General features: G+C 41.0%; 1 protein-coding gene across 2 annotated transcripts in view; it reads right to left on the bottom strand.

Annotated features, from left to right (window-relative positions):
• Window positions 1-21,453, bottom strand: part of TRAPPC9 (trafficking protein particle complex subunit 9) — a 482,809-nt gene that overhangs the window by 10,898 nt on the left and 450,458 nt on the right. For both annotated transcript variants that reach the window (XM_086741312.1, XM_086741311.1), the window contains one exon: window positions 1,606-1,829. In XM_086741312.1, the coding sequence (XP_086597438.1) occupies window positions 1,606-1,829 (224 nt within the window). The remainder of the gene's footprint in view (window positions 1-1,605; window positions 1,830-21,453) is intronic.

The following is a 21,453-nucleotide window of genomic DNA, read 5'->3' on the forward strand; positions in this document are numbered from 1 at the left end:
TAGTTACAGACTGTTTGAAGAATTTTCTTCCAAGATTAGGGCTTTATGCCTCAAAGAAATATGACTAAGCATTTTTTTCTAAGAGTCCGTGTAGGACAAGTATCAATACTATACACTGTGAAATACAACACTTCTTCTCAAAGAGTCGACATTTTCTTTATTTCACCCTTTTGGATGAAAAGGAGGACAAATGGCAGAAAACAACTCTATTTTTAACTTATCGGGGACCATGTCTACAGGACAAACGTCACGATACTGAACGACAGGGCAAAAGCAGGGACCATAATGTATGAGAAGGCTGCATGGGAGAGCACAAGAGATGTGACCTCCTGACTTTTTGCCCTGTAGGAGACTCAATCAGAAGGTAAGAATACATCACACTGACATCTCCCTTTTCCCTCATTAGCCTGGAGGGTCAGGCCCTTCGGCAGCTGGGCATCCAAACACTGCCACTCTGATTTAAAAATCCACATTGTCAGAAAGGGAGTCACAGAAAGCCACCTCTTGATTATTTCTGTTGACATATTTAAATTATTCAGCTAAGAATATAGTTAGCCACCATTAAAATTCAAGTTGATGGTGTACTCCATGCTCATTAGCTTTTTTGAAATATTTTCTTCCCATGATGCATAATTGAAAAATATGCACGGTGGCTGTCCTTATGGTTAACCTTTAATTTCCTTCTTACTAAGGTTCACTTAAACTTTCAGTTTTGACAGGTACATTTTATTAGCTATTCGAAGAGCTGACCCAAGCAGAGGTCCTAAGCTCTATCCCAAACACTCACTCTCTTCATGTTTATTTTATAAGTTACCAGAAATACTGCTTATTCCACTCTGCAGTACTGTTTGTACATTTTTCATTCCTGGTTTTTTGTTGTTTCTGGTATTTTTTTTTGGGAAGGATGTGGGAGAGAGGAGTTTTATCTGTATTTTCAATGTCTTACCTTAGGAGAAAAAAGCTCCTAGACTTGAATTTTCCAAAGAAGAATTTGAGAAAAAAATAAAAATCTCAACTATTCTAAAAAAAAAAGACTTTTTTTTTGTCTCATTTTAAGCATGTTTTGTTTTTTTCTTTATGGTTTTATAAGAGCATGCCAAGCCACAAGGAAATGAACTAGCTCATCCTATTGGCCATTAATGTTTAGTATTTTCTTTTTGCAGTCTTGCATTTCCTCAGGACCTGACTAAAACTGACTTGCTGAGTTCCTGGGCTCAGCCTAGGGAATATTTCTTGTGGACTGAAGAGAAAAAGTTACTTAAAATCTATTTCTACAGGCTGCACTGGATGGCTCAAGGGACTGGAAATATGGTATTAAACATTTTATCTAAGTTATTCCTTCACATGCAGTCAGATCTGAAATGACCAAAAGTTAATGTCTCTGGTAGTTTACTAGTGGTTTACATGACAGGAAATTACAGTCTTAAACCATATCAAAGAAATAATTCTATATCCCCAAATCTAGCAGCACCTGTAGCAATAGCTGCCATAGTTGTTGTGCTTTCAAAAAATTAATCTGCCTTGAAATGCACAATTGAATAATGAAGCTCTTTCCTGCAGATGCACATCAGCCAGAATCGCGATCCGTTTGACAGGAAGACTTACTGCATCGATGTAGAAGGTGTTGGATCCCACAAAGGTGATGGCATCTTGCAGCTCGTAGTTGTGTACCCCATTTTGGTAATCCTGGTAGGGTGTCACAGTGAGAGCGAAGGGCCCCACGCTGTGTTTGCTCCAATTGGTCAGCTTCACCTCCAAGGGGACGGGATCTCCCACTTTGCAGTCCACCACGATATCGCAATCGCAAAGCTTGCCGTCAACCAGGATATCTGCAAATCAAGAAAACAATTCCACATGATGTTACATTCCTGCTTTAGAAGTTGTATTAATCTTGATTGTTAGGAAACTTAACAAGAAAAAGCAACCTAAATTAAACCAAGAGTGCATGACAGTTAACCTTAGGAAAGAAAACTCAATGCCGCAGTGTTGTGTTAGGTAGTGTTGCAGGGAAACTACTTGCACCAACCAGTTTATGAAGGTCTGGTATCTGTCCACAGCTGTTGAAAAAGCTATGTAAAAAACCAATTATGATCTATACTCAGGAACTCAAAGATCATTTTTTAACCTCCTTCCTTGCAGGCCAAAGCCACAGACAACATCTCATGCTTCTCTTGCAAATCAACAGCATCAGGTGAAGGGAAATACAAAGAGGAACCATCAGTACAAATGGTGGGTAGATAGATCCAGGGCTGGATGCCCATGTTCACATGTTACAGCCAGAATAAATCCTCCTGTATGGAGGTGACCTTTTGGAGCTGGACAGACACTGCCAGAATTCGCAAGGTAATACAGATATTAAAGTTAAGATGACAAGGAAAAAAAAGGGATTTTAAAATTATACAGCAGTACTACGAGCTTGTTCACTCTGCGCTTTAATTCATTCTGGGATTTCTATTTTTAACTTTCTACTTTTCTTTCCCTGACTGTGATAGCAGAAAATACAAAGCCTCTAAATTGGTTACTGCTGGGACAACGACAGCCGGAGTAATGCGTCCACTAACCTTGCCCATTTGCTTACACAGAACCAGAATGTTTCATTAGCAACACGCTATTAAATTGCTAGCCCAGTTCCCCACTCTGAAAGGGTTCCCAGTTGTGCAGTGTTACTCCGTTTTTCAGATGAGGGTTATCTCCGATGCACTATTTAATACAGGAACATTTCTATTTCACTATGGGTTCATGTTCAGAGATAAGAGAAAGCCCTGGGCACATGTAAGAAAGCATCCTCTGTGTGATACCTATCCCCACAATCTCATACACCCATGAGGCATTTCCATCACTCCAGCTCCTCCTCAGCTGCTTGCCTCATGACATACAGCATATTATTTCTCTGCCAACAGCACTGGATTTACATCTATAATATCCTCTCTTCAAGAAAAGACACTATTTTCATGCTTCAGGAGCTTTCACAGAAAAAAAAAACCCAAAACACTTTACACCAAGGTGATTTTTTTTTTCTTTTTTACTTATTTTTGTTTTGTTGCCTTAGATGAAAAACTACAAAATGATGCATGTTCTCGTGATGCCCTTTAGCCTGGCAAACTGAACAAGTTTTAGCTGGAGAAAAAAAAAAAAGCTAGTGCCAAAGAAGAAACAAGTTCAGAAAGAGACATTTATTCCAGAGGTTGGGTCAGTAAAGCTAGACTCCTTGACCAAAGCTCCCCAAATGCAGCAGCAAGTCCTACGTACAGGAGGCTTGGCACAGTGAGCGCAAAGGAACCCTGCAGTGCTCAAGCTGCAGCTATCCAAAACCTGTGCTGGTGTCCCAGTTGGAACAGTCCCTGTGCCAAACTTCTCTTTCCAAAGGAGATGCCCAGTTTTTGATGACAAGAGCAGTGGTGAGGCGATACATGGAGTACTGGATCCAGTTCTGAGCTCCTCAGTACAAGAGAGACAATGACAAACCTCCAAAGCTCCCTTCCAACCCAAACTATTCTGTGATTCTGTACTGGAGAGAGTCCAGTGAAGGTCCATGAAGTGGATTAAGGGCCTGGAGCACCTCTCCTATGAGGACAGGCTGAGGGAGCTGGGACTGTTCAGCCTGGAGAAGAGAAGGCTCAGGGAGGGCCTTATCTTTGTATATAGATACCCGAAGGGAGGGTGCAAAGAGGACGGAGCCTGGCTCTTTTCAGTGATACCCAGTGCCAGGACCAGAGGCAATGGGCACAAACTGAAGTACAGGAGGGTCCCTCTGAACACCAGGAAACACTTTTTCACTGTGAGGGTGACCGAGCACTGTCCTCGGAGGTTGCAGAGTCTCCATCCTTGGAGATATTCAAAAGCCATCTGGACATGGTCCTGGCTCTAAGAGGCCCTGCTTGAGCAGGGGGGGTGGACCAGGTGACCTCCAGAGGTCCCTGCCAACCTCAACCATTCTGTGGTTCTGTGAGAGGAAGTTATAATCACCATTGCACTTTAGGAAAGGGCTAGAAAACCTGTTTGGCATCAGATTTCTTTTGCAATAGCACACTAATGTTACGGACTCTGCTGTCCAAGATGATCAAATTGCTCCTTGCAGGATTGCCCCAAGATCATGGAGGTGAAGAGGTGATTACAACGCTATCCCGCTATTTGGGATTAACTGACTTGAAATTATCACACACACAAAAATATGTGTGTGTGTAATCTTTATGCCTCCCAGCCTTCTGCCACAGAATTGAAATCCGGTTGCCTCCTTCAAAATAAACGCATTTATATCAATTCATTACTTCATATCAGTTTACGTTTTCAAGCTTCTTCCTGCAAGGGAAGTGCTGTCATTTAAAAAAAAGAAAAAAAAACAAACATTAAAAAAACATTTTTTTTTTTCTGGTTCCTGCAGCCAGTGGGTCTTACAGCTCCGAGAATGGTTAGCTCCCCAGACCAGCACGAACCTTCAGAAACACTCAGTAAGCTATGTGGACGAACCTTTATTTTCAAGCTGCTCATCAACTTCCCTTTTAGCTTTAAAATTCGATGCTCTGCTCTGGGAATTGTAAATGAACCCTTTGCCCTCTGTCTCCGCCTTTGTATCTAATAATAGCTCAGAGCATCGCTTCCCAACATCTTCATGTGAAAATAGAAAAATACAAAGAAAAGGGCAGAAATTAAGTCTTGCTCAACCAGATTTATTTTCTTTCATATTCCTAAAGAAAAAAAAAATCAATTCATTTAAGATTGATTTAAGACCATGTGCGTGCACATGTGCTTGTGTACGTATTGAGAGATTATTTCCTTCCTTCCCAGCACATCCTTCCCTCTTGCCGTACCGAAGCCAAGGATCAAAATGAGACGTCAGATGAGAAAACACACATGGCTGGCGTGCAAAATACTACAGAGAGGAGTGTTGAAAAACAGTCCCCTTTCATCAGAGAGAACAGCTTGGTTTGACAGGCAGTTTTACTCTTTTCCTGACACAGAAAACATCTCATGGACCATACGGATTCGCTTTAATATTTTCATCCATGAACAGAGGAAGAGCCATGTGTACGGGGTCCCGTTTCTGCAGATTCAGCTCGCGCACACAGATGGCACGTAAAAGCTGAGACTGCTCACACCACTGCTGCGAGAGTGAATCATTACTGGCTTCAGTACACAGGAGCTCTGAATCAGAAGATACAATCGCTAGTGTAGAAGACAGTGGTGGCCGTATCTCCATCTTCCAAAGACTCAGATAGAAGATAAAGAGTACTTCAGAAAATGAGAAGGACCAAGTTTAATGCACACAGCAGACACGAATCACATAGGTGGCAGCATAAACTCTGGCTGTCAGGGCTAAAAAAGCACAAAGATCTAGCAACCTCCTTCTAATTAAAAGTTAAATCATTTTTAAAGTACTTTAATAAGCCAACAGCATGACAGGGGTTTTATTTTATTTTTCTTTCCTCTCTCTCCTGTCCTGCTTACTTACCTACACTACACATGTCCACTATGTTGGCATCCTTGGGTGCCAACACTACCCTGCAACACTTGATCACCACGAAAAAAGGAAAGAGACAGTGCCTGTCACACACCCATGAACAGGCAGAGGACCACTGTCTCTAGGACCTTCTCTAAGTGATTATGGTACCAATGGAGAAGATGTTGTCCAACACATTTTGGAAGGCAGAGGATGAGGATGATACAAGACATGGAGAAGGGCGATTGGAAAGCCTTACTTTTTCACTGATGGCCTTAGCCAGGCCTTTTAGGATCTCTATTAATTCATCTTTCAGTTGGAAAAAATATTTCATGGCCTAGCTGTTAGGTGACGCTTATTGACACCACAGGAAGTCTGGCAGACAATTATATGACAATAATACATCAGAATTCTTATCGTGTCTTTCTTTCAGGATCTCAAAGCTCTCAAGAAAAGGGAATGAATGTTACTCACAGGAAGACAACCACTGTTCCACAAGAAAAACATCATTTACCATCACCTGCCAGGTGCACTGCTGTCTACATCACCCAAAGGAGCAGCTTGGAAATGAATATCAAACATTATTAACATTTTGTGTTATTTACTCTGCTCATATTAACACATAGTGGGTTGTTCTTGTTACTTTGTCAAGTTTCCATGTGAGCACTCACAACTCGTTGGCCCACTGGTACGTCAAGAGTACTGAGTCATGGCTAATTGCATTTCGGCACCCAACTCCCTGTTTGCTGCCGTGAAAGTTTAATTTTTGAAAGCTGCATACAAATACATGTTTAACCTCAGTGGAAATGCATATTCCAGCAATGTTTACTCTCCTCACTCAAGTTTGGGATGATTTTTAAAAAGCAGGCTGCAGAGGAAGGCAGGGTGTTTGTGCTCATCTTTACAGTGGGACGTAGAGAAATTTCCACTGGATATTTGCTTTTAAATTTGATGCTGAATCCCAAACTGATGCAGATGCATCGGTCTCTGCCGTTCACCGCAGCTGGGAACCTGGCTCAGGACTTCGAGCAAACACCTCGTAGAGGCATGGCTTTGCGCAAACAAGTAGGTCGACAAAACTCAAGGCAAGAGATGCCCAGATGAGTAAATATATCTCACATAAGAGGTAGAAGAGATCTTCAAGCCCAGCAAAGCAAACTTTGCTCACCTGTACTGCTATAGTTAGGGGAGTTTTAGTCAATCAACCATTTTTAATGCTGTTAGAGCTGTTCCAAAGTACTACTTTTACTCATTTCGGTTTGTGAATTGGGAGAGCCATGGTCTGAGGAGGGAAGTGGAGCAGCAACGCTGACGTCTCTAGATAAATGTTCATCAGGTACTTCGATGGAGGAAAGCCAAAGACCAAGAGTCCAAGCCAGAGCTGCTGCAGTGAAAGCCTCGCAGAATGGTTTGGATTTTCTGTGTTCACCAAACCTAAAGTGCTGATTAAAACGTCTGCCCAGGCCAGCTTTACTTCTAATTGCCCTAAAAGAGCAAGGAAAGGGCCAGCCATGCTGCCTGGAACAATTTATTTTTCTTTTCCTGCCCTCTTCTGCAAGAATGTTTGTTCAGGATTTTGCAAGGAACTTCACAATGCAAAGAGAATTTTTTTTTTTTTTTTAAAATCATTCATTTAGAAATACATTGAACAATTCTGTCTGCTTCTGATTTTACATGTTATGCAGATGGAAGAAAGATCAGAATGGATAAAAACCCTGTACTACAGGCAAGCTCTATGTACAGAGAAAGCTGATCCTAGCTGTCCCCAAACACGCAAGTTCCCTGTCCCTTCTCTCATGCTGCATGTCAGGTCAGAAGCAGTTTTATTTTAGCAGCCTGCTATTTGGGATTTAGTTGGCTGCTTAGAGGAGCTGGCAGGTAATGTGGTGTTCTGTTGAGAGAACAGGTTCCTTGATTTTTTTAAATGCGTTTCCTCCAGTATCTGAACCTAAACACCATTTCCCCTCTTCCCACTTCTTCTCCCTCATGTAGAGCAGCTCCCTTTCATTTTCTAAACCATTCATGCAAATTATTTACACAGAGACATACAGCACTGGGTACATTTGTTTGTCCATTACGAGGTCCTGCAGTATTTTCAGAGCTGAATACATCCATACAAAAGATGTTTCTATGAATATCAAAACCGTGTTCCCTGTCACTCTCATCATGAAAATGCCGAATGGTTATTTAATAACAGAAGAGCCTCATAGCCATTTGCATAAAATCTCCTGTACGCGGTTTGGATCCGCTCCTCGCACCAAACCTGAGACTTGGAATAACATCCTTGTGTTCATTCATTGTTATACCGACACAACACTGAGCCAAATCCAGCCCTTGCATAATTTCATTGCAGTCAATGGTAACCGAGCACAGAGGTTTACAGACGTTTCTATTGTAAGCCGTTCAAATTACACAAATGTCTCACCTTGTCAACCATGGCTAGTCCTGTCCTAGAAAGTGCCCTTATACTCAGAGCCTGCTGACCCAAAACTCCTATGGACCTGAAGAGTTCAGCTCCTCTTTGGGTCAAGGCCCTTGGACAGGGATGAACAGAAAATACAGGAAAAGATACGAACAAAATAGTGCAGCTTCCTGCAAGACCCAACGACCCACAGACCAGCTAACGCAGGGGCACGGACCTGAAAAGAGGAAAGCTGGCAGAGGACGGGATGACTGAACATGCGTGTAGGCTAGTGAAAGAGGCAATTGCTTCCACAAGACCTCAGAGCTGTCAGATTCCTGGCAGAGGTCCCATTCCCAAACATTTCACAATTGAATTAAGGACACTTTCTTCGCTCCAAAAGCAATTAAAAAGAAAAACACATTTAAAATATAGTTCTAGCAACAATAAGCAATTAGTCTTCAATAATTGTCTGTGTCTTCCTATTTAATCACTCTTTTGCAGTGGCCAGTATGCTGATGACAGATCTCGACTGGTCCGATTATTGCTCTTGCCAAATTGCTTCGAGTTTGTGTCTGTTCTTAACTCTGTGATGACAAGCAACTGAGGACGCTGCAGCACCCCCAAAGGACTCGTTTGCAAAAGGATTTTCCAACCTTGTTCATTGGGATCGAGTAAGCTTTCTTCCTCCAAATCAGTACAATGTTTATCTCCAATTTTAATCTCCAAATCCATCCTTGGCAGACACAAGATCAGCGTTCAGTTTCAGTGCTACTTGATCTCGGCTGTGAACGCTTCGATGTAGTACAATCTTCTTCCATTAACTCTAAACACCAGGGCCACGCTAGCTGAAAAGAGAAACATGAACGTGCCTAGTGGCTGCCTTCAACTTTTACCTGGGATCTTAAAACACCAAACCTGAATGCGCATTGACCACAGATTTACTTAAGAAATTAGTTGTTCAGTTCAACCTCTCCGGTTTTGGTGGGAGTTATTTTCTTCTGCACTTGCCTTTCACGACAGACGGCACACGGATGGCACCTCCTTGTCTCGTTTCTTCTCCGGCAGCCAAGATAAGCTGTTCTTCGGTGATTTGCCCACTTTGCTACCAAAGTGAAAACCACTTCAGAGTTTGTACTGCTTTTGTCCAGTCCTGATCGAAACACTCAAAGGCAGATCCCTAAAATTTTAAAATTCTCAAAGCTCTGTGTTTTCTAGTGATCCTGAGCTCCTTTTGACTTATTTTAAACACTCCATGGCATATCCCCAGCTTGCTTAGACAGTCTCATTTCTGAATGTGGGCCAACCCCTTTTTATCTATTCATCACAAGCAGGTTTGCAGAAGACTTCTTTTGATTATCTGCTACATAGCCAGAAGGTCAGGCTGGCATACCGCGTATGCCTGTGTTTTGAAATTTCACGATCCCAGGATTTGCATGTTATTTTAGGTTACGGAAAACTTTATTTCTATAGCTTGTCTGTGGCAGGACTACTTTCAGAGCATTCTTACTCTGCCTTGTGGGGAAAAAAAAAAAAGGAAAAAAAAAAGGGAAAAAAAGCACCTTACATTACATTTAAACAAAACTAATCCATGCTAAGATGTATCATATAACACTATTTTTTGTGTACTGGCAGCTTTGTGCAAAATCTCTGCAGGTCATGAATAAAGTGGCTTAACCTACAGCTTGCTGAAGGAAAATCACCTTATTCCTCACTGGTTGCAAATGAGACTTAAAATTTTCTCCTCCTTTCTGCCATTCCACAATGATGGATGTGACACAAACCTCTCGCTCTGCAGAGGAGATTTTTAAAGGTGCCATGCCGCCTTTCTGAGAGTTTCTGCCTCGTGGCTGAAAAGTTAGTAGTAAAAAAAGTCTGTAGCCCTTATGTGCGGGGCTGGGAGTCTGTCTGATCTCAAAGCAGGTTTAGTCTAGAGACGATGTAGATTGGAGACCTCCAAGGAGCGTTACCTGCTCTAGAAATCAGTAATAAGGATGGTGATGGTGGCACATTTCCTATGGAGAGAGTAGGGAGGTAGCACATGGTCATGAAAGAAGTAATGCCTACTTAACAGCAGAGACACAAAACCAGGCTCCTATACTCAATTCTGTGCATGCAAAGTCAAATCTGTGGATTTCATCACACAATCTATTTGGCAGCAGTATTTGGGGATGACATACACTATGTACCGTCTGAGGCAGAAGGAACTCAACTGCAGATGAGCAGAGAGATGAGACAGCAGGTATCTCCATGCCCAGATGTAAAGATACATAGGGGCAGGATGCTTTAAGAAAGCAAAAAAAAAAAAAGAGTGATACTGATTATTTAAAGAAAAATGATGGGTACATGACCCATTTTCCATGCTTGTCTTAAAAAAGAACCATGAAATATTGTATGAGGTGTGCAGGCCATACAAATTTTTGTATCCTTGTAGAGCGGCCAAAGCCTGGTAGAAGATAATATATAACCCCCTATTAACAGGCAGGTAGATGATTTACCACGTTGCAGTACCTGTGTAAATATGAGCACTGAGACACTGAGCCTCACGGGCCTCCTTTAGCCCAACAGTGGTTGAAACGCAATGAGCTGAGCTAAATGAGAGCTATTAAACAACCCCAGGTACAGAGGCTGTATCGCTGCACTCTCTGTACGGGGAAGGGGTGACGTGTGGTTACCAGACTACATGTGGCTAATGTCTACAGACCTGAGCTGCTCAAAAGCAGAGTGCACATCAAAACTTAGCGAAGTTTCTTTGAATTTCAGTCACAGCATCTATCAACTTGAAGTTGGTCTAACCACCAGAGTTAAATTTTTACTACTTCCCTTATGTATAGTTAGTTCACTCTGCCACTTTTGCCTTAAGACACGAGACAGTAATCCAGCTAGATGTGATTTGGAAACTATCAAGTCCTACGATGGTGCTACGACTTCTTAATTCTGATTGCATCCTTCTTCTGCATCATGACCTGTCTCAAAATCCAATTTGAATCCATGTACCGAACTGCGCTAATAGATACGTGTATGTGGAAGTTTTTGTCATCCTCTGTGACACAAATCCGTACTCTTCCTTGTTAGATAGGATGTGAATACACAAATAACAATCAAACTTACTGAAAACAATAAATCTTTAAGCCTAGACTCATCAACCCAAACAACTTCAGGCATCTTTCTTTGAGATACGTCTGTTAATAATTTACTACTTGCTAAACTTGAACATGCTCAAAACCAAGCTCCTGAATTTTTCATGAAGTCCTTTCCTTTCCATACCTGTCTTAATTTCAGAAACAAAATCAAACTCTTTCCTGCCAGTCTCAGCTTTCTCTTTGACTTGATCTCCTCTCATAACTCACACCTCCAGTCTGTGATTAAATCCTGATGCCACTTTCTACAAAACTTCTCCAAATTTGACCTTTTCGCTCTGCCTACGTTGCCAAATCCTTGTCTAAGACCAAATTGGATTACGAGCCTTAACAATTAAAATCTCTTCATCTCTGCTTTTGACACCTCCAAGCCAGTGCCCTTCTAATCTACTGAAGACCTTCCTTCAAAGATCACCCTGTAGGTCTACAACCTGGTTATGTCCACACGGCACCTTGCACAGACATCACTCCCAGCTTGTCTATTTTCTAGCTGCAGCAGTAGAGCTCAGCCTAGGCTAAATCCTCACATACTGACCCCATTTTTCCCGTGCATGCTGAAATGGGTTGCTGAGGTCATGTGATGATACTTGCAGAAACCTGCTATCTGATTGTTACCGAGGCAGCAAGTTGTGCTCACTGCTACCTATGGGCTACACCTTGTGTGCAAAATTATTTCTCTCCTATTACTCTGTTATACTATTATCTCTGTTCCTCTTCCTTCCCTACCTGTTTTTTTTTTTTTCATATAACACATATACTTCTATAGCATCTATATAAAATATATACATGTGTACACATACATATGTATATATAATAATAGACTACAGGCTCTTATGGACAACAATACTCATATTGTCAGGAGTTTTGACTGAGCAGAAACGACCACATAAGGTACCCAACAGAATTGAGAGGGGAAGGTGACTTCTAGAAGATAGAGAAAAACATATTAATTCTAAGCTTTCAAAATCCCCATGCTGATGGGAATAAGTCTTACACTAAACTGAACATAAAACCTGAGGTTTTATAGGACAGGCAGGAAGGGAGAGAGAGGATAGAAGGAAACCTAACCACAAGGAAAAGTAAATTGAACTAAAAATAATGCTATTTAAAGGAGAATTTTCGATAAAAGAGTTGGTAAGAGCCTAGAAACACTTTATTCCCCATCACTGTGTTTTGAAGGAATGGAGACCTCCGATATCAGCACGGTGAAATGCAGAGAGGATGAAAACTTTATGTTTAAATAAAGCTACAGATTAAACATTGGAGGGGGGAGGAGAAAAGAAACACTGAGAGTGAAAAATCAAATCCTCTCTGTACCCGAGGCTGCGAGCCATGCCTTTAGCTTCACCTGTCAAGTGCTGCAAACCATCCCTGCAAACCCCTCTCCTTTCAGGTGGCAAAACCGCTCCTCTCTCAAACCCTGCAACCGCGCCCTGGCCCGCCAAGCCGCTGGAAAAACGAGCAACGAGCAGGTGTCAAATTCTGTCCTTTTATCTTTGGCTTTTTAAAAGACAGGTACAATTACGTGCGAATCAGTGTAGTGCAGCGGCTGATGAGGTCTCTTTTCTCAGAATTGTTTGCACAAGGCTCTGTGCACAGACTGGCCAGAGCTATCGGCTCATCTACAGAAACGGCATTGTGTCTGCTCTACCTTCTAGAGCCCCACAGACGCATAAGCAGAGGACAGAAATTATTAACTCCTCGCCCTCCACGGCAGACAAAGCAGCACGGCATCATCTGATGAGCTCTCACTGGTGCATCTCTCCATGGGTTATGTATTTTGAGACTATGTGTCTATGTTTGAAACACGTCAGTGGAACACCTAAGAAATGAAGAGAGCCTGTAAAATATAGGAAGTTGACAAAGTTGACAAAATTGAAGCTAGACGTCTTCAAAATTCAATGTACAGAAAGACTTTATGGCTTCCCTAGCTGTACCTCTGAAGCCATATATAATTTTGTGGATTTACACGTGAAGATTTTCCTCCTACAAAATACAAACAAAAAATCCTCCAAAATCCCATCACCTAGTACCAGCTGGGACCAGATTTCTAACTTTTTTAAAAAATCCATGGATTTACATTATCTAGGGATCTGGCAAAAGGTAGTTCATGGAGCTTTTATTTGGTGGTGCAGGAAAACAGAGTTGGGGTTTTTTAATTAAAAAAAAAAAAAAGGAGAAAAATAGCTTTTGCTGTTTTGAACTAATCCAAGAAACAAGTCTACCCACTTCATAAGTAAAGGCAACTTTCCTTGCAGTTTTAATACAAAGACAGAGGCTGCATGTCAAGGGGTCCTGGTTGCCACCCCAGTCCCAGAAGCAGCTCTGCCAAAGCAACAGCCCGGAGAGGGCAGTATTAAAAAAATGTCTCCTGATGCCATCTACATCCCTACTTCTGTTTGGATGAGTATAGCCTCCAAACTGTGGATATGGGATATGTCCTTTAAATTATCACCTTAATCTAAACCAAGAGAGCGTTTATATGTATCCTCATCACGTAAAACAGGAGAAGAGAGAGGATCATCTTGTCCTGATCCTTTGAAAACTCCTAAAGAAGTAAGAGTCTTCCATGCAAAGGAATATATTTGTGAAATTTTCAGGTCTCTAGGCTTGGGCTATGCTTTTCCATAAATATTTTTGAAGCAAGAGAGTGAAGAAAAGCTTATGAGTTGGTTGGAAAGTATATAAAGCAAACAGTGACATATAACAGAAACTGCTCCCAAGAGCATTTGCGATTTCAGCAAGTAGAGGGCATTGGGAGTTAACCACTCTATTGCGTGGTTTGTCTTTTCCAGCATTAATTTCTGAAAAAGTCTATCTTTCACACACTTCCAATCCAAACAAAAGAACAAATTAAAAGAACTAAGCGCACCAAACCATGCTGGGCAACAGACCATCACAGCCAAAGGCTGCCAGTAATCTATATTCACATTGTATTACACGAACTGACCCAGAATTAACTATGGCTGCCCTCTTCTGGAAAACTCTCCGAAGCAAATGAAGTTCTCTCTCATCCATTTCCATTAATGGCATTAGCATGCTTAGTGGCAAGAGCACAGGAGAACATGAAAACTGGATAAACAGCTACGAGGAAGCAGCAACAAGCGACAACAGAATTGAACTATCTTTCCATGAAGGTCCTGAATAGAATGATAGAATAGTTTGGGTTGATATTATAATAGATACTGTAATGGAGATTATAGTCCCCCTTGTAAACCAGGGAATACAAGTGAGGTCACTCAGAGAATACAAATGATGTGGTTCCTGGCTTAAAGTTTCAGAATGGATGTCAAATGTCAGGATGGGAGTCAGAAGAAAACAACTTGCGGTCACTTCCTAGATGATCTTCACATTCAGAGACTTGGCTGTGAGCTTTAGGAAACTTCAGTTGGGTATCTTTGTTCCGTTGAGATTCACTGATGGAGCACTTGCAACATGAGCCCATGTGCTCCAAGAGGGGACTCAGTGCTGGCACCAGGTTCAGTAGATGATAATGCCAGAGCCTGCTGGTATAGAATCATAGAATCATAGAATGGTTTGGGTTGGAAGGGACCTTCAAAGGCCATCCAGTCCAACCCCCCTGCAAGGAGCAGGGACATTTTCCACTAGATCAGGTTGCTCAGAGCCCTGTCCAACCTGGCCTTGAATGTTTCCAGGGATGGGGCATCTCCCACCTCTCTGAGGAACCTGCTCCAGTGTTCCACTACCCTCATTGTAGAAATTTTTTTCCTTATATCGTTTGAATCTACCTCCTTCTATTTTAAAACCATTACCCCTCGTCCTGTCACAACAGGCCCTACTGAAGAGTCCCTCCCCATCTTTCCTGTAGCCCCCTTGAGGTACTGGAAGGCTGCTCTAAGGTCTCCCTGGAGCCTCCTCTTCTCCAGGCTGAACAGCCCCAACTCTCTCAGCCTGTCCTCACAGGAGAGGTGCTCCAGCCCTCTGATCATCTTCATGGCCTCCTCTGGACTTGCTCCAACAGGTCCATATATGTGTTTGTGCACATCCATTAGTTCACTCTTCAGACAAACATGGTATTCCTAGATGATCTGAGAATAACTGAGGATGGGGCAAGGAGGAGGTACTCACTTGGACTACATGTGTGGGGAGAAGCAGAGGACATGCAGCCTGACCAGCACAGGCGATTCAAAGAAGATAATACGCTTTCAAGGAAGGGAAAAGGTGCACTCGGTCTTCATAGATATTACTATGAGTCACCAGAATGTCCTGACCTGTAGGCTCAGATGTTATTGCTGGAAGCGAGCATCAGTGCAGGTGGCTTCAGCCTCCTGTCCACAACTATATAATCACCCATTAGAACACCATTCATAGGCCTTTTCTCTGAAGATATTTCTTGCTCGAGTCAACTCAATAAGAATCTCTTAAAACCCTTTCTTGAGAAATGACAGACAGCTTAAGATGGTAATTTGGGAAGATCACTGGCCAAATCCAAGTTATTGCTTCTTCCATAAAGGTATCACTGAGTCATATCCAGTGATAAGAGCACAGCCACACGCTAATATTGTACAAACATGATGAGATCTCATGAGATTTATGAAACCAAATTGATCAATAGAGTATCCCCGATCAAAACAAACGAAAGAAAAATCAGAGGTGAAAAATTACTCACTTTCACGAGAGGTTTGACTTTGAAAGGGTACTAAAAATAGCATCAATCTTAAATATCTGTCAGAGCAGGACAGTCTGTTAAAGTGAAGTATCCCACTCAAAACCATGAAAAGCATTCAAAATCTATAAAGTTAAGTTCAAGCATATTTAGAAGTTCAATAGTAAACATCTATAGATGTAGAACTTTGCTATCTTTTCTTCACTCTTTTCCTCTCTCCACATTGTTCCTGACCATTTCTTAACGTCTCTTGCATTTGCCTCTGACAGCAACTAGAGTGTACCGGGCACTGTATGAAAATAGGCAAAATCTCTGTCTTTAAATGATCACTTTGTCATGTAACGACCGGTGAAACGTCCATGTATGCAAAGAGCCCTTTCAGACGCCATGTTCGGTTTGCCTCAATGAAATGTAGCTGTAATAGAAAGCAGATGCTCCACAAGGAGTTCGCCAGCTGTTGAAGCGATATGCAGATGTTGAGCACACCGAACTCCAAATACTAGACCTTTCGGTATAAAGAGAACTCGCTCCTCGTCGTAAAAACGCGGGGCCAAGGTCTTTTTACTGCAAAATGCAATGAAGTAACACTACTCTCACGTTTCTTACACAAGCACAGAAGCAATAAAATATTTAAAAATTATAGAAAAATAGCAAAGAATTGTCTTTGACAGGGAAGATCAATTCCAGTTGTCTTTAATAACCTGAATCATACAAAACTCAGTTTTGGCAACCATCCCTTTATTTCCCCAATTTCATTTGAAGCTAGGCTCCATTTTTATATTCTGGAGCGTGGCAGCCTCAAGTGAAAAATGTTTTGTAAGAGCAAAGGTCCATTTCCTCTGACACTTCTCTTTCAGATCTAACGTAACTGAATATTATTATCGTCTCTCTAAACCGTAGGATAAAAACTAATAAAATTGTGAATTCCTTGAAAATCAGGCAAGCTTGACCTACTCTTACTTAATTTATTTGTCTAAAAAAAGAAATCTGTATCTGTCACAGTGTGCCAACACTTGTTATTAACAACAATCTGAAAATCAACTTTTTGAAGGGAGACTCCAGCTGGAATTGAATATTCTCTCACATCAAAGAACAACTACCAGTAAGGACCAACAGGAGATCTACTGGCACTTGAAGTGTTACTTACTTTTTAACATCTCAAAGCCATTCAGCAGAATGGCTGCTGTCTTTACCATCCCAAAGCATCTCATTAAATGAGTGAGTTAATCCATTATACTCTGCTAATGAGAAAACATTATTTTAAAAGTACAGAAAAGTGAGGAAAAAACTCAACAGAGCAGTCAACCTCTTCCTTCCAACCTAGGAACTTGCCTGTGGTTCATAAAATGTAAGCTGCAGTTTGGTTAACAAAATATAAGCTGTAGTTATATCTTCTGTGAGTAAACAGTAATTAACCTGGTCAAAAATTCAGGGATCTATGGAGATTATTTCTAATATTTTTTTTTCCTAACTACATTTTGATGGTCTAGAAAGGAAGGATCCTCCAGCTTTCTGACACATAACTGCCATTAATGTACATGACCTGTACACTCTTTCTGTACGGCTTTGGCATTTGGGCCTCCTGCATTTATTTAAATTAGGTATTATGACCTTGCTGAACTCATAATATGTGTAATTATCCACATATACATACACTAGGTTTATAGAGAAATACACGTAATCACTCACTCCAGGTATCAGGGTCATAGTTAAGACAGCTAATTAACTTCTATTTGCTAGCAGCTATCTATACATACAGCTACATCATACACTTTTTACCACGTCAACTTTCTTTGCCCATTGACTCGCCGATTTGAGAGTCACTGCAGCATTTCAAATCTCAAGCATTTTCCTATATCTCTTGTCCATTCCTGTCCACAGCTCACAAAGTATAGAATTTTCTTCCAAACTATGTCTGTCCAGAATGACTCCATCCTGTTCCAGTAACAGCTCTTCTGTGCCTCAAAGTACGAGGTCTAGTTGTATCTGGAATATTTCTACTCGACACTGCGATGGAAAAAAGGCTACGTTTGCTCAGTCAGCCTTTCCTCTGCAAACACAGGAGTATTTCACGCACGTATTTTCTCATGCCTTGTGAATCTATGGAATCGCAATAAACCCAACAATAAATCTAAATATTTGAAAGAAATCATGGTAAAATCACTTTGGAAAATCCATCTGAGATCAGCATGAGGTTCATTTTCTTGCAAACTGCTGAAATATTTACACGTATCTTTGTTCTGTGATCTGATTTGCCTGTTAATAACACTGAGCAACAATTTACCTTACCTAGACTTATCATCCTATCAGAACAGCTCTAAATACTTGAATCCTGCATGAGAATACGCATTGTGCGGCACTGCAGACTGTAATCTTCTCTTGGATCACTTGCAAGCACGGCTTTTTATTGTTTGGCCATAGTGTGAATTGCCATCAAAACCAGTAAACACCAGTTCCCCGACTGCCCACTCGCCGAGCCCTGGGTAGAATAAAAATATGACACAGACTTTATGGAGAGCCCTGGAAAACCACCTGCCATCTTTGGCTCTGGCAGCTGAGCAATTTCTGCCAGGCAGTCACATGAACGGCCCTTCTGTTGAGATTTCCAAAGGAGAACAATGCAGCTGTTAATTAATAAAATAGCCCAAGTTTATCTGCAGGTTGTTTACACTAATGAGCAGAGCTGGTATTACGATTGTTCCTTTTCAAGCTACCTTGCAGAAAGAGACCTGTAGCGAACAATATAACATTTATTATATGAAATGAGTCCTAATATTTCTGAAATGGTTGTTATTCAAAAAGATCACTCAAGTTAACGGGAGACAAAAATTCCTTTCTTCTCCAAGGACTAAACATTTTTTTACTTGCCTGGTTGGTTTCTCTTGTATTTCCCTCGTTTATCTTCGCTACACGACTATCACAGTTCTGTTACATTGGCAGCACTCAAATGGATGCCTCAGAAATTGTTGCCTACTTAAAGCTGGTATTTCATATCCAACATACCAAAAATCAGTGATCACTGCACGTTAGACTGGTAACGGATTCAAAGAAAAAAAACTCAAAGGAGCTTAACCAAAGTGGCAAAATAGCCTGGATTTGTTTCCTGGGCCATCATTCTGGTCATGCAACACGTTCTTTGGATCCCGTCCCTGACTGCCTATTCTCCACTGCAATAAAACTTGCAGTTGCTACTTCTGATGGTCCTTAGAGCTGTGCCCCCATTTCCACCCATAACCATGGCTTTGTTATTCCTCACGCTCTGCCTTGCCACCAAGGTTGGTCTCAAATGCCTTTTCCTTTCCAGTCTTCTCCTAAAATGTCAATTACACATGTGATGGCCTCTTCACACGAAACCACGCGGTAGCAAAGTGACCTTACTTCCCACAGCACTTCAAGCACAACACTTTTTGGAACAATACTAGAAGACAACGGTCTGGGAGGTGATCAGAAGAAACGACCACTATTACTTTTTCTGGCCATTGCAAACACTTTCATAGCAGACCTCCTCTTGCAGATCGAGCATTTTACTCACTTGTTGCACCTCCTCAACTTCTGGGGCAGCAGAGACCTCTGCCACAAGCACATGTACTGCTGACATTCACGGGTGCTCAGATCCCACCACATCCGGGTGCTGCCACATTACACTTTCATCATCATAATACAAGATCCCAGTGAGAATCAAACTCAGCACTTCAGAAAGGTCAGTCACTCTAGCTATCAAAATTCACTTTTATCATATTATTGATGCCACCATAGCCACTCATAGATCTTTTATTCTGCATTCTGCACTCTGCACTTCTTTTTTTTTGTCTCAAAAATGATACTAGTAATGAAAACAACTAGTCTTACTAGCACTTTGGGTAGCAAGGCAGAGAACAGTCATAGCACTTCTCTCCTCAGCAAGTGGAGATGGAGAAAAATCTCTGGTGGCTTTGTGTCTCTATTGGAAAAAGCTATAAATTCTCTTGCAGTACAGCTTTCTCAGGTAAACCTATATTCAGATACAGCTTACTTTCTTCTCCAGATATTTTTCCAGTCCAACTGAAGGAGATAGATAAAGGAAGGGAGGAGAAACAGACAAAATTTAGATTGAAGGAGAGGTAATCTCCAACTATAAGTCTATGATTGCTCCATCTATAGTAATTCTTCTAACTTACCCAGTCTAGCTGCAACTCCAAAATAATGAGGCTTTCACCATATCCTTCAGGAAATACCTCCACACTTCAATAGATCTTACTGTCAAGGCTCCTTAAGTCTCAGTCTAAATGTTCCCACCTTCATTTTATCCCATTACTCTTAGTTACAGCTTACATTCTAGCCTCAAAATAATTCCACTCCCACATGTGGTTGGTATCCTTCTAATATTTCTAGTCTCCATCACTCTCTGGGATAGGAAGACATTAGAAAAATATACTAGAATAAATTAAAATTGTCAGAAAAAAACAATGAATGACAGATAATTTAAAAATAAACATAATTAGAGCACTTGAAAATGGAGAACATCTACTAGATTACTGAATGCATCCCTGAATGCAGGACGTCTTAAATTAATCTGGTATTAAATGTGATCTAAGCCAAAAGGTCAAGAAGAATCTTAGATATCTTCTTTAACTTAGAATTTCTTGGACTTTATACAATATATCTCAAAATTCTATTATAGCAGCACTTAAAGGTGTGTTAATTTTTATTTCTCAAAAATTGAGTTAATTCTCTTTTTTTTTTAAAGAAAATGATGTGCTTCATCTTAACAGTAAACTTACTCCCAACATGAAGATCTTGGACAGGACTTAACTAAAGTTATCTGTCAAGTCTGTGCCTTCTTCAAAGTGAGTGCAGAGGGAAATATTGCTGTGCCTGTCTGCAGTCAGGTAGAACTGCAGCATCCAACCTCATTTGAGCTGCAGTTTCAACAAACACACATGGGAATGCAGTACTGGAAGAATATTTGATTGTGTTTGTTTACCAACAGTGTTGATGCCAAGCAGCTTTTCCTGGCAAAAAAAAAAAAAAAAGGATATGAAATTTGATTTTTAATAACACCACAACTCTGACAGGAACTGTGTTACAAGAAATACCATTTCAGGCTACCAGAAGATAGATGGTCCAAATGAAACAGCAATACATCAAATCTGTAGGTCTTGTGAAAGTTATTTTAAAGGGAATATAAACACATATTCCAAAAGTCAGACCATCGTAGCACGACTGTGATCACCAGCCACCCCACTTCCGTTAGGTTTTCTTTTAGTTTTCTTTGTGGTCATACCTGAATTAGCTGAATATACAAGTAATTTCATTTTTTCAACAAAGGACCCTCAAGGAAGAACAGTAAAGTTGTTCCTAAATTTTTTAAACCAATAAACCACAGTTAATCTTCAAAATATCTAACAGGCTCCAGTCTGTAACAGTCTATATTTGCTTTTGAATACAGTCCTTAGCTCTTGAGGACTGAAGAGCTGCTTTGAAAATACCAGACATCTCAGTCTAGAATGAACTCTGTTTCTTTGAATGAACTCGATTTACAAATCTAGATTCAAGAAAGCTTTTTCTTACAACAGAACTCTTCCGTGCTGGGTCAATTAAAAATAGATTCAAGAGCAAATAAGGTTCCCTAGCAACTTAAGCAAAGAAGGAAAAACTACAGTCATTGCTAACCACTATCATCCCACTCTACTTGGCGCTTGTCAGGCCCCACCTGGAATACTGGGTTCAGTTTTGGTCCTTGCTATACAAAAAGATGTGGACAGACTAGAGAGTCCAGAGAAGGGCCACAAAAATGATCAAAGGACTGGGAAGCCTACCATGTGAGGAAAGGCTGAGAGAACTGGGTTTATTCAGCACTGAGAAAAGA

The sequence above is a fragment of the Chlamydotis macqueenii genome, chromosome 2, assembly GCF_036417535.1.
Source record: "Chlamydotis macqueenii isolate bChlMac1 chromosome 2, bChlMac1.mat, whole genome shotgun sequence".
Lineage (NCBI taxonomy): Eukaryota > Metazoa > Chordata > Aves > Otidiformes > Otididae > Chlamydotis > Chlamydotis macqueenii.